The following is a 13,895-nucleotide window of genomic DNA, read 5'->3' on the forward strand; positions in this document are numbered from 1 at the left end:
CATTTGTCAATCACAGTTTCCCATGCTCAGGTCTAATCTCTTAAGCCCACCAGTGATCTCTGTTTTGGAAATATATCCACCATTCACGTTTTATAGGCACTTGCACCTTAAAAATGTCCAAAATGGGTGTCACAATTTTCTCCCCAAGGCTGTTCCTTCCCAACTTCATAGGTAGAACTACTTTCCTCCCTTGAGTCCTGTCACTCACTTCTTATATACAGTTCATTAGCGAGTCCTAACAACCCTCCTCCAAAGCAGATTGTAAATGTGTTCCTTTCTGTCTGTCCCACTGCTGCCAGCCTACTGAGTCACCATCCTGTCCTGCTTAGTCTTCTGCAATGCAGTAACCTCCTAAGTCAGCTCCCTTCATTTTGCCCTTGTAATCAGCCTACAGAGAGCAAGCAGCCTTTTGAAGTTCAAGTTAGAACTGATCATCCCCTGCTTAGAACTCCAAAGAGAGACTTCTCTGCATACTCAAATGAATTCCTAAGTTTTCATCAGGCATCCCTAAGTAGTCTCTTTCACTCTCCAGCCATGCCCCCCACAGGCATCCACCCCACCCACCTAACATGACTCACTGTGGTCATCTTTCTTGTACCTGGAAATGCAAAGCCTCTTCCTAATTCTGGCCTTTGTATTTGTTATTTCCTCTGTCAGAAGGGTCTTCCCTAAAGTACTTGTATAGCTGTCTCCTTGTCTTTCAGGTCACAACTTAGAGGCCATCTTATTGGAGAGACTTCCTGACCCCCGTGCGTCTGAAACATATCACTGTTTTGTTTCCTTTATAACTTATTACAGTCACATCTGATTTTCTTGTGTCCTTGCTTGTTGCATTCCCATTAGAGTGTAAGCCTCTTTCAGAGAGGGACCTTGTGTTATGTTCACTACTAGGTTTCCCTACAACTAGAACTGTGTTTGAATATTATGAGCACTCTATAATTATTCACCCAATTATTTATTCATCATCTCTACCAGGTGAAGAGATAAATAGGCAAAACACAGAGGATGTTCAGGGTAGTTAAACTTTTCAGTATAATATGGGTTGAGTGTCCCTTATGCTTGGGATCAAAAGTGTTTGAGATTTCAATTTTTTATTTTTACTTTTGGAATATTTGCATACAAAGAATAAAATATCTTGCAGATGGGACCCAAGCCTGAGCACAAAATTCATTTATGTTTCAAAACACCTTGTATACATAGCCTGAGGCAAATTTTAGACAATCTTTTTTTTTTTTTTTGGTAGGGGTGGGGGTGGGGTGGGGTGGGGTGTTACTGGAGATGAATCCAGGAGCACTTTAAAAATCACTGACTTTCATCCGCAGTGCTTTTTATTTTTTGAGACAGGGTCTTGCTAAGTTGCTGAAACTGGTCTTGAACTTGCTGTCCTCTTGTCTCAGCCTCCTGAGTTGCTGGGATTATAGGCATGCACTACAGCATCCAGTTTACAGTCTTTTTAGTGTGCCTGTGTTTTGATTGCAACTCATCTCATGGACTTAGGCATGGAATTTTCCACTTATGGTGTCATGTCACTGCTCAAAAAGCTTTGGATTTTGGAGCATTTTAGATTTCAGATTTTCAGATAAAGGATGCTTAACTTTTAATGTAATGGTAGATTGTGTCATTATACATTTGTCAAAACCCATAGATTGTACAACACCAAGAATGAACCCTAATGTAAACTATATATTTTGAGCAACAATGATGTGTCAATGTAGGTTCATTGATTATAATAAATATACCATTCTGGTGCTGGGATGTTGCTAGTGGAAGATGCTGTGAATGTGGAAAGGTAGGGACTATATGAAAACTGTATTTTCTGCTTAATTTTTCTGTGAAACTAAAATTTCTCCTAAAAATAGTCTATTTAAGAGAAAAAATATATCAATGTAAATAAAAGGTATTAATCCATAGATTTTTTGGCTATTCTATAACTTTTTTATTGGCATGAAGTTTGATAAAATTTTATTGTTTTAAAAAATTATATATATATTATAATTTATATATAAATTTGTATGTATATAATTTATATGTAAATATATATGGAGAGAGAGAGAGAGAGACTGACTGTCTTCTGTCTGCATGGCCTTTCTGGGCTCACTCATCTTCTCCCTCTGCTGTTGCTGTGGGATGGGTGCTTAACCACGTAACCTAGCACTTGAGCTCTGTCGGAGTCAGTCAGTGTATACTAAGTGGATTGAACAGAATAGAGCACAGCACCAAACACAAAGCTCATACTCAGTAGTGATTGGAACCCCAGAGAGAATTCCTTCTTATATTTGGACTATCTTTTCCCATGTGAACTCCAGCACTTTCATTTCCCTGAATGTGGATTCTTCTGGACCTTCTTACCCAACCCCCACTATTTCTCTAATTCCCCAGCCTTCCTTCTGCACACTGATGAGTTCCAAACAGGCTCTGAGAGAACAATGTAGGGAAACTCTTGTGGAAACCAGGCTCTAGGAAAGGCAACAATGTGGCTGCTCTTGGGTACAGAACTGCATGCCCCTCTGCTGCCCTGAGGAGATCACTATATCTGTTTAATAAGATGATACTTAGTCAAGACAATTTGAAAGTTGCAACCAGGTATGAAACACCAACACTCAGGCTAGACCAGGGGAGACAAGAGCAGTAGATGGGACTGTGGTTCCAGTGAGAGTCAGCAGACCTGGACTCAAGGCAGCTGACATGACTGCACTAAAGGAGATGGAGACTCTGGATGTGTGCATCTTGGTGAGCCATCATTTATAGGGCCCATGGCTGGTTCTGGATATCACACTTGTAGAGGGATGATGACAACCTGCAACCTGCTGAGTGAGGGGCCCTGGCAGACATTGAGGACAGTTCACACCACCCAGTGTACAGAGGGAAGATATGTCACCTACAGTGAAGAAATCTTAGAGAACAGGAGAGCCATCTGTAAACACCTAAAGAGATTAAAATCTAAAGGTGCTGTACTTATGTCCTACTTCCCCAACCACCTTCAGGGCCAGATTTTCTTTGGCAGCTAGACTGTGCTAATTTCTGAACTTCTCCTAGCCACTGTGTCTTCATCCATAGAGAATGATTTAAAAAAAAAAAAAAAAAAACTTTTTCCCAGGGCTGCTATGTTAAATGAGATAGGTCATGCAAAAGCCTGTAGCATCATACATGATAGGAGACCCCTGAGAGGGTTAATTTCCTTTCCTGTTCCTTCTCCCAGGGCAGCCAATAAGTCTAGGAAAAAAGCAGTTCTAACAGAGAACACAGAATTCAGAAAGATAGTCTTTAGAGAAGATTTCAGTTGTTTATAAAACAGGCCAACACGTTTCCACCTCGTAAGTTCTAAATCCATCATCCCTAGCTCCCTAGATCTAAGAATAGTCACCCAGTGGAGTCAATGTGCCATAGCACGCTCTCTCTGCAGGTGACTGAGGAATATGTCCACAGCAGCCTCAGCACCTCCTACTCCTGGGGGAGGGGGAGCGCTGGGCGCTGCCTCTTCCAGCTTGGCTGTTTCTAAACCTCACCCAGATTCAGTTTTCTCTCCCATACAGGGTTGATCCAAATGCCTGCCTCACCGGGCTGCTAAACTATCAGAAGAGATGCCTACTTTGATGCAGAGGGGGGCAGTGGAGAGCAGTGAGAAGGCAGGCAGCAAGGACTTCCACATGGTATTGTCTCCCTAAGGGTCTCAGTTTCCTCTTATGCAAAGAGAAGAAGAATAAAAAGTACTGAACAACCTTTTGAGCACTGGGGTTCCAGAAGAGGTTCTAGGACAGTCCCTAGCCTTGCAGCTTCAAATCAGTCTATGCAGCACACTTTTATGTATCACCAGAACCATTCTTCTGTGTGTGAGGAACCCAGCCTGAGAAGTGAACATTTCTCCACTCTGCACATCTGCTCCCACCTTCCTTCTCTTTCTTTCTTATGCCCTTCCATACTTAGCCACACTACCACACAAGCTCTCCAGGTTCAGGAGGACTTTTGATTTGTTGCATTCCCAGCCTCTACCTACTCTGGAATGTCCTTGCCAGCTAGGGGCCCAGGACCTTCCCAGGCAGCCTTCCAGTCATTGCAGAGTTGTTCCTGGTGCTGAGCTGGAATTGGCCATTCCCATAGCTGCTTTTACCCACTTCTGTGGGTTTCCTTTTGGCCTTCATTAGCTGTTCATTCATTCATGTGTTAATTCACACAACAGTATTTATTGAGCTCTGATATATGCCAAGTACTGTTTCAGGTGCTGGGTACAGACACAAACCAAACAGATCCCCTCCTCTCAAAGAGCTTGTATTTTGGTCAGGAAAGAAGTAATAAACAATTGAAAAAGAAAAATACAGGGCTGGGGATGTGGCTCAAGCGGTAGCGCGCTCGCCTGGCATGCGTGCGGCCCGGGTTCGATCCTCAGCACCACATACCAACAAAGATGTTGTGTCTGCCAAGAACTAAAAAATAAATATTAAAAAAAAATTCTCTCTCTCTCTCTCTCTCTCTCTCTCTCTCTCTCTCTCTCTCTCTCTCCCTCCTCTCTCACTCTATCTTTAAAAAAAAAAAGAAAAATACAGCAAGTGAGAAGATAAGAGACAGGGATGGGGTAAATCGCTATTTAATATCATCAGAGAAGGCTTCTCAGATAAGTGACATTTAAATAAATAACTGAACAACATAAGGGAGTGAACCTGGGGAAAGCAGAGACAAGGATGTTCCTGATAGCAGGAATAGCAAGTACAAAGATCCGGAGGTGAGTACTGTTTGAAAAAATGTAAGGAAGCCAGAGTGACAGAGTGATGTCAGAAAAGTGGAACACAATGGGATATGATGTCATTGGGAAGCTGAGGACCAGCTAATGTTATTCTGATTAAAAGGAGAAGCCACTGGAGCAGTTAGGAGCCCTTGTAAGACCACCAGTGAAAGATGATGGAGTGAGTGAGAAGTGGCCAGATTCTCACCTTCCCAAGTCCCTTCTTCCCAGGCCCTCATCTGTCTTACCTGGTAGATAATCACAGCCTCCTCATTGGTCTCCTTGCCTCACCTCTGTCAACTCTTCTCACCCATTCTCGGGACTGGAGGGAACCTAGTCCATCCTGTTCCTACTGATAGCCCTCCCTGTGATAGTTTGGCCACAGACCCACAACATCTCCGGAATAATTTCTTATTCAGGAATGGCTTCTTCCTGCTGCCTCAGCTCCTTGCCTTCTGGCATTATTGGCTCTAGAAAGTGATGGATGGACTAATTATTAAAAGGCCAACACTGACAGTGTCTCTTCACCCAGCCAGGCCCAATGGGGGCCATTGTCTTCATGCCATCTACAGTAGGAGCTGCTTCTCTTCTGTGTCAGCATGACCAGGGACAGTCTAACAGTTTTCTGCTCTTAAGGCCTGTGGCCAGGAGGCAGCTCTGGCCACAGACCAGGGAATAAAGCTAAGTAGCCAAGCACAGGAGTGGGGTTGATGACACCAGTTCTCAGTCCCTCCCCTGCTTTTCTTCACACAGAGCAGTGGGTTCAGAGAGGGTCAAGGGAAAGGCCCACATGGATTCACTTTACTCAAAGCCTGTATCCTAAGTGCCTGTTCCATGCACCTGAGGGCTGATCCATTAGCCCTCTCTCTGCTTCAAGCACCCCATTCTCACCCCTAACTTGCAGAGTGGTGAGACAGTAACAAGTAGAAACACCTGTAGAATCAGGAGCAGTGTGATGTGTGTGCTTAGAGAGGTCTGAGTACCATAGGTGCTCTGAGGAAGTGAAACTAACAGCCTTCCAACAGCCCAGGAGGATCCAGTCCTACACCCAGACACATTTCACTTCTGTATCCATTGTGATCTATGGAGGCAGCTCAGAGTGGGCAAATTTCAAGGGACTTCTATTTTTATTCATCCTTCAAAACCCAGTTAAGAATTAACCTTGGAACTTTCAGTGACACCAACCTCCTGTCCGCAATAGAGCATATCTTCCTCTCCTCTATGCTTCCTCTGTCTCTTATAAAAATACTATTTTTTGAGTCATCCTGTGAGATTACTTGTTTAAAAATTTGGAAAATACACAACAACAAAAAAAAAATGAGAATCACCCTCCCCACAGTTTTCTATTTCTGCCTCAAAAACTGTTCTCAGGATGGGATGTATCCTTTAGGATCAGTACATATACACAGCAGCTTCATATAACTGGAATCACACTATTTCTCTATTGTTCGGCAACCTGTTTTCTCTTAAATGTGATGGATACCTTCCCATGTTGGCCCATTGAGCTCTGCCTCATTATTTTTAATAGCTACATATAACTTAATCATAGGGTCAACTCCTAGCTTCTTGAACATTTTTCTTTCTATTAATGGATATTCTAGGGTTCCCCAATTACAAACAGTGCTATTGTGAAGACTGTTGTATGTGCCTCCTTGGGTCCATATGCCATCAGTTCCCATAATGATCTTTTGCCATGACTGTCTTCCCTAGTGGACTGGGGCCCAGTGAACACAAATGGAGTTTTTTTCTCCCCCTTCTCTGGGTCTTGTTGTCTAACACAGGACTTGAACCACAAAAGGCACCCAATGATGAAATAAATGGACTCACCATGGGCAGGAGCATGCCAGTATGAATGGCTTGGGTGGATTCAGGGAGCAGGTAGCAAGCCCATGGTGCTGGAAAAATGAGCTGGGAAAGGGGGTGGGGGTGAGGCTGAAAGGGACAGGCCATGGAGAACCAGATATGGGTCCTAGACAAGGTGTCATAAGCAGGGACAGGAAAGTCCCATGGGAGGATCTATCCCAGTCTTTCTTTTCACCTGATTGCTCCCAGCCAGGCCAGGGGCCTCCATACACAAGGTGGAATAGCAGTTGCAGTGGTCCAGGCAGGAGAGGGAGGGCCCACACCCCTTCTCTCTATCTCACTGTTGCTGCCTAGACCCAGAGCTCTTCAGGAGGCCTGAAATCTGGCTCTTCACTGTTCTTTGCTCACAGCAGGGCCCTAAGGACTATCCCACTAACCGCTGCTAAAAGTGTAGGATCCCTGTGAGTTTGGGTGACTAGATACTCAGAAGTGTTCCCCAGACTTGCCCAGCTTTGTCCTCACTAGCATGTACCAGCTTGCTGAGTGCAGAGCCTTCCTGTGTGTGAGGGTACTCACCACACCCTGCCTCCTTCTCTCAGCCTGGCATTACAGAGGAGTAGCTCTGACTGTGGCCAAGTGTGTGAGAGCTCTGGGACCAGCAGGAGACAATGTGAACCCTGACTTTTCTCACCCCGACTCCTCTTCCCAGCATCCACCAGAAGTGGGAGGGCCAGCCCCAGGGCTCACAGGGCTAGAAAACCGGTCCTCTGCAGAATGCCCTCTCACCAACCTCCTATACCCTCATGGGGGCTGTTACTGTCCCTTTGCCTAGTGACAGGAAGCGCTGTTTTGGCTCAAGAGAACAGTCTAACAGAAGAGGTCCTGGAGTCAGACTGCCTGGGGTCCATCTAGTTGCACTTCCTACTGCACGACCTTGCACAGCTCCCAGATCTCTGGGAAATGGGAATCATGTCCGATTGTGCCTCACAGCCTTGTTGTGAGGGTTTGGTGAATTCATACTTACAGAGTACTTATCAGAGGGTCTGGCATACACCAAGTACTCAGAGATTTTGTCAGCATTTTCACAAGGTTTAGAGCTGGTGAAAAAGCCTGAGATTTGGGAGTCCTTGATTCTAGTCCTGACTAGAAAGGCTGTGTGACCATGGATGAGTTATTTTCCCTCTTTGAGCCTAGTCATTTTATCTATAAAAAATGGAGGTAATAACCCCTGGAGGGTTTCTGTGGGAATGGGGTAACATTTATATGAAATTAAAAGGCACCATCCCTAGGTTGCAACCCTTATCCTCAAGGTCAGAGATGGTATCTAGAAATACAGCTATTATACCCACATTCCCAGTGACAAGATGGGGGAGGGACAAACAAGAAGGGGCAAAAGGATATGCCATCTCTTCTAAGGGGAGTTCCATAAGCTATTACAGAACATTTCAGCTTGAGCCTCATTGGTCATACTCGGCTACAAGGGAGGTTGGGAAATACAATCTTCATTGTGGTTCAGGAGACAGCCAGGGGACTCTACAACACATGTCAGGAATTTGTCCCTCCTAGGCAAGTCCCTCTAGCAAAGATGCCACCCCCTCCTTAACACTGGGCTACAGTCCCAGCACCATAAGGCCCTGAGAAAACCCAGGTTGCCAAGAAGATCCAGCAGGTGCCACAATGGCCTAACAGATTTGGATATTATGTCTAACTTGTGCCAGGGACTCTGTCAATTCTGAGGTTCCACTGCATGTAGTGTTTTTAGGCTAAGGCATGTGGTGGGTCATGACCTCCATTACTTGTCACAGGCCAGATCGAGCCGTATGGATAGAGGGCCTTCACTCCAAGAGGCTGGGGAACCCTGTGTGAACTATGGGGCTCTCTACCCACTCTGGGACCTGGAGCTAGCAAAGCCAGTCTCCTTCAACCAGATGGCATTAGTGTCCTCAAGGACCTGGTGGGTATCCTCTGTAAAGCCAGGAGTCATCCTCTCACCCACCTGCTTTGAAAACTAGGTGTTCTGTACTCGAGCCAGCCAAGGTGAGGCTTGCAGCAGGCCATGCTCCTTTCTTCCATGCCTGCCGGAGCGCAGCCTGCATGGCAGTCTCTTGCCACACCAGCAGGCTTTCTATCCTCACTGTGCCCTGACATAGTGCGCTAAGTGATGTGCTTGTGTGTGGGGTGGGGGGAGCAGGGTTCAGACCTATTCTCAAATGCTAGAGGGGCTCATGTCTTAAAGATGTCCTTCTGCATGCCTTTCTGCTCAGGAGATGACCACTCTTTGCTTTCTAAGTTTGACTGCCTAGTAATTTTCTATAGGAGGTTTGTTCAAAACGTTTGGAAACCTACACTTCCTGTCATTTACCCTGCACCTTCCCATCTGCTGGGCCCTGCCCTCTCCTTTGTGCCTTTTGCCACTGGTGTGGACTTCCTTACCTTTTTCTCCCCTCCCTGTGGTCGGCTTCCCACATGGGTGTGAACTGTCACCATTTATCAAACTCTGTGCTGGGGCATTAATTTTCATCTTGAAAACCCTGTGAGGTAGGTAGGGACCTAAGTGCCATTATCACACAGCTGTGTGGTAACATGGGACCCAGGACAGCATAGCATTGTCCATAGTAAATACTGAACTATTAGGTCGATACTGAGGGATCAGCAAACTACTATCAACTCTGACTTATGGCCTGTTTCTTTGTGAAGTCACCACCTAAGAATGACTTTTAAAGGGTTGTAAAATAAATAAATAAACGAGAGAGAGAGAGAGAGAGAGAGAGAGAGAGAGAGAGAGAGAGAGAGAGAGAGCAGGGGAATAGGGACTGGGGCTCAGTGGTAGAGCACTCACCTAACACCTGCGAGGCTCTGGGTTCGATCCTTAGCACCACATAAAAATAAATAAATAAAACAAAGGCATTTTGTCCAACTATACCTAAAAAATAAATTTAAAAAAAAGAGAGAGAGAATATGTGACAGAGACATAATGTGACCTTTGAACCAAAAACATTTCCTATCTGCACTTTATGCGAGTCTGGCAAGCCCTGATATAAAATATGCAGAATTTAGCACAGATGTTGGAGACTTACCGTCTGGGCCCTAGAACCCCAGTCTTGTGTATTAAAAATAAAAATCATCTATCAAATGTGGTGGCTCACAGAGCTGTTAGAATTCAAGCATGTAAAGAATATAACCTTGAGTACGCTATCTCTGGAAGCACTGAGAAAGGGATCCCTGGGCCTCTGACAGGCTTCTCAACCCAGTGGGCATGAATGTCCTGGCGCTGAGCCTCTGGCTACCCCAGCCCAGAGTGTGGCTTCCTTAGAGCATGTTCCCTTTGGCAGGAGGAAAGGGACCTGCCAGCTGCCCATTGTGCCTTGTCCTGCTGGGAGGTCAGCTCTGCCTTCCTCCCACCCCCATCCCTGCTGACAGTCAGCTGTGCCACTCACCAGGGCTGGGCACAAAGCCCACACCAAGTACCTCACTGGGCCCAAAGGTACCAAGGCTCCTCTACACACTCTACCCTGGCTGAAGCACTGGCCTGGCAGCAGGAAATGCAGCCTGGGGCTCATCCTCTCTGTGTGAGCTTCCTCCTGCACCTGCCAAACAGGTAGACATCTGTGTTTCCCCAGACCCAAGCTTTTGACCAGTGCCTGCCTTCCTACTAAGGAAAAGGAGCAGGAAGGGTAATCCCAGGGCCCAGCCAGCCTTCCTCTCTTGCAAGAATGGTCTGAAAAACAATTTTGAATGGAAAATTAGTTAATTGTAAAGATTTAAAAATTCAAATGATCAGATAATCAGAAACAGTATTTTCTGATCTATATAGAGATGAACTCAGTTCTCATTAGCAATGGAAGAATTGAACATAAAAGATGAATAAATTTTACCATATTGAACCATAAACAGGTATATCAAAAGACCTAAAATTTAAATCAAACACAAAAAATGTTAATGTCAAATATGACAGAGGAAGAATTAATACCCTTAAAATAAAAGTTTTTAAACAACAAAGCTCTTAAGACATAACAGCATTAAGCAAGTACTTATGTAGCATATTATGCCAGACTCTGTACCAAGTATTTTATACATACTTAGTCACTTAGTTATTTAATCCTTGTAAACAACACTATAAGAAAGATACTATCATTACCTCCATTTAACAGATGGAGAAACAGAGGCACTGAGAGCTGAGTGACCTGCCTACAGTGCACAGCCAGCTCATGAATGGTTTAGCTACGATTTGAACCCAGCTCATTGTTGGGTGTGAGTACTTAAACTCTTATCCTAACCAGAAAAAAAGATAGACAGCAGACAGTACAAAAAGAGGAAGTACAAATATCTGAGAAACATAAGAATTATTTTTCAGCTTCAATGGTAATCAAAATTCAAATTAAAATGAGATACCATTTTTTGTCTTTGAATTGAAAAGAATTTTTAAATATTATAATATTAATAAATACTGGCAATACAAGAGTGAGATAGACTCCCAGATTGCTGAAGTTGTAATTCAAGTAGCTTTTTTGAAAAGTATTCTGACAGGATTCTCAGAAAGGTCTATACCCTTTGACCAGGAATTCCCATTCTGAGAATCTAATTTGAGAAAATAATTAGAGTGACAAAGATTCATGCATAAAGATGTTTATAGCAATTCTATACAAAATAATGAAAAATTAGAAGCAACCTAAGTATCTGATAATAGGAGATAAGTAAATTGTTTAATCTTCATAATGGGCAATTAGGCAGCCATTATAAATAAATCTGTATAACAAAAGCACCATAAACAAAGTGAAGAGACATACTGTAGTACTTGCAGTGCACATAACAACAGAAGGAGGGTTTATATAAACAAAAGAAAGAATCAATAAGAAAAAGGCAAACAACCAAAGAACAAAACAAGCAAAGGATGTAAATAGGTAATCTGTAGAAGGCATGGCAAAGAAACATGAAACAGTGCTCCATCTCACTAGCAGGAAATGCACGCCAATCAGATATACTTATCAGAATAGCAAGAGTCTAAAGGCAAAGATACAAAGAAACAAATTCATATTTATTGCTGATGGGAGTACAAATGACTTTAAAGAGCTATTTGACCATCTTAAAGTTAAAACATATGAGTCTCTGTGACTCACGGACGGTTCTAGGGATCACCTGGCACAAATGTCAATTTCTACCAATAGACATGTTAAAAATTTTTCATTGAAGTATTGTTGTTCAAAGTTAATTGAATTACTGTTTATAATAGCAAGCATGTTAGTATTATTGTTATGTAACATTTTTATATATGATATATTACAAAGTAGCAACAGTGATCATTATTAAAGAACTATCATTTCGAGGGAAGTGAATTTTTAGAATAGGATTTTACATGAGCTACTCTGCGTGGTTAAACTGAATGAGCTAGATCTGTTCCTATCAGCTCAGATAAATTTCTAAAACAACATTGAGGATAAAGAGCAAGTCACACAAAAGATACATATTTGGATACTATTTTTGGAGATCTTTAAGACAAAATATTACATAGTAGTTAAGGACACATGTATTGAAAAATATACAAGAATACAAATAATGTACACCACCTTCAAAACAGTGGTTACTTCTGTGAAGGAGAGCGGGGTGGAGGGGCAAAAATGTGAAGTGGGACTTAAACTTTATTTTCTTTAAGGGAAGGATTGAAACAGATATGGCAAAATGTTAACCCATGTTCTGAGTTTGGGTGAGGATATATACTTTTCTGCATATTAAATCATTTCAAAATTTCAAGCAAATTAGTTTTTAATTTACTTTTTTAATAATGTACAAGTCCATGGAGAAATGTTTATGGTATAATGTTAAGGGATAAAAGCAGTATAAAAATGTACACAAATATTTAAAAATTTCACAAATTAAAGGTTTAAAAGAGAGATACCAAATATTCATGGTGAGGGATGAGATTGTGCAGTCCTGCGTTTCTTTACACTCTTCCATTTCTCTTTTTTCATTCCATAAAGATGTTTTATTTTTATATCCAGGAGAAAAAGTTAAAACAACCATAGAAAAGTTAAAATAACCACCTGAAGGTGCTTAGCTCCTAGGAGAGGGATCTGATAGGATGGAGCATCCTGGATCAAGTGACCTGGACTGTTGCTGGTGTGGCCACTTTGTGGTTGTGCAAGTCTGAGTTTGTTCATGGCCCTACCCAACAAACCCTTCCTGAGCACCAGGCACCATGCTAGTGACCCAACAGTGAGCAAAACACACGCTCTTTTCCTCACTACAGAATGTGGAGCTAGTGAGGAGGGGACAGTAAACACATCACCCCATGGATATGCACAAGTGTGGCATGTGCATCTTTAGAGCACAGGGTCCTCATGAGGAAAAAGGACAAAGACAGTAGCAAAAATCCAATATGGAACAGGTGGATGGTGAACCTAGCATTGGAATGACATTTAGATTGGAGTCAAAAGAATGAGGAAATTTGGAACCTTCAAAAGTGAGGACATTGAAAGATAGGAAGGCTTTACAGGGAATAAAAGCATATCTGGGGCATAGAGGGGAGCAGTGGTGAGGCAGGGGCAGTGAGCATGCCATCAAGGGTCATTGAGCCTTGGCTTTTACATGTGTGAACTGGGGTTTATGATGACGCTTTCGCCTTCGGGTGAGTGTTCAGCCCTGTTATACAAACCCACTTCCACAGCAGTCTCATCTCTTCTTCACAGGTGGGGTGTGTCACTCCTGGGGCTGGAACGAGCATGGCATGTGTGGGGATGGCACCGAAGCCAACGTCTGGGCCCCAAAGCCTGTGCAGCTTCTGCAGTCAGCATCAGGACTCCTTGTGGGATGTGGCGCTGGCCACTCCCTGGCCCTCTGTCAGCTGCCAGCATATCTTGCACTGGGCCAAGATCCCAGGGCCACCTGCTCTCCCCTGGATGCCACGGAGGACACCAAATCTCAGGAAGGCATGGACAAAAGGAGAAACTGGAAGGAAAGACAATCAGAAACTTCAGCCCAAAGCCATTCTGACAATCCCAGGAGTGAAGGGCTGTGATAGACAACCTAATAAAGTGGCTTTTTTTCTCCAAAAGTTTTTCTGGAGACTGACTTTGTTGGGTTATGGGATTGACCTGAGAAGGACGTGGAGGCACAGCTCATTGAGCTGACCACAAACCAGAACAGCAGAGGCTGTTTTCCCAGTATCTAGGCTTTTAAGGAGAACACATCCCTTTTATTCAGTGAAGGATGGGTCCCCACAAAAGGACATGAAAATCTAAAATTCCAGCAGAAGGTTCCAGCCTCTCCCTGCCTGGTAGAGCCAGAAAACCCCACACTAGTGCCATGACTGTTTTGGTCCAGCAGTGTTTAATTCAGCTAGACAGAGGGTTCCTTGGTCATGCAGAAGCAGCCATAAACC

At 43.6% G+C, this 13,895-nt stretch overlaps 1 protein-coding gene across 1 annotated transcript in view; it reads left to right on the plus strand.

Annotated features, from left to right (window-relative positions):
- Positions 1 to 13,568, plus strand: part of Sergef (secretion regulating guanine nucleotide exchange factor) — a 224,265-nt gene extending 210,697 nt beyond the window's left edge. Inside the window, 2 exon segments of the mRNA XM_005326752.4 lie at positions 13,204 to 13,451; positions 13,454 to 13,568. Of these exon segments, the coding sequence (XP_005326809.2) occupies positions 13,204 to 13,451; positions 13,454 to 13,507 (302 nt within the window). The 3' untranslated portion in view covers positions 13,508 to 13,568.
- The last annotated feature ends 327 nt before the right edge of the window (positions 13,569 to 13,895 follow it).

Source organism: Ictidomys tridecemlineatus, chromosome 4 (genome assembly GCF_052094955.1).
Source record: "Ictidomys tridecemlineatus isolate mIctTri1 chromosome 4, mIctTri1.hap1, whole genome shotgun sequence".
Lineage (NCBI taxonomy): Eukaryota > Metazoa > Chordata > Mammalia > Rodentia > Sciuridae > Ictidomys > Ictidomys tridecemlineatus.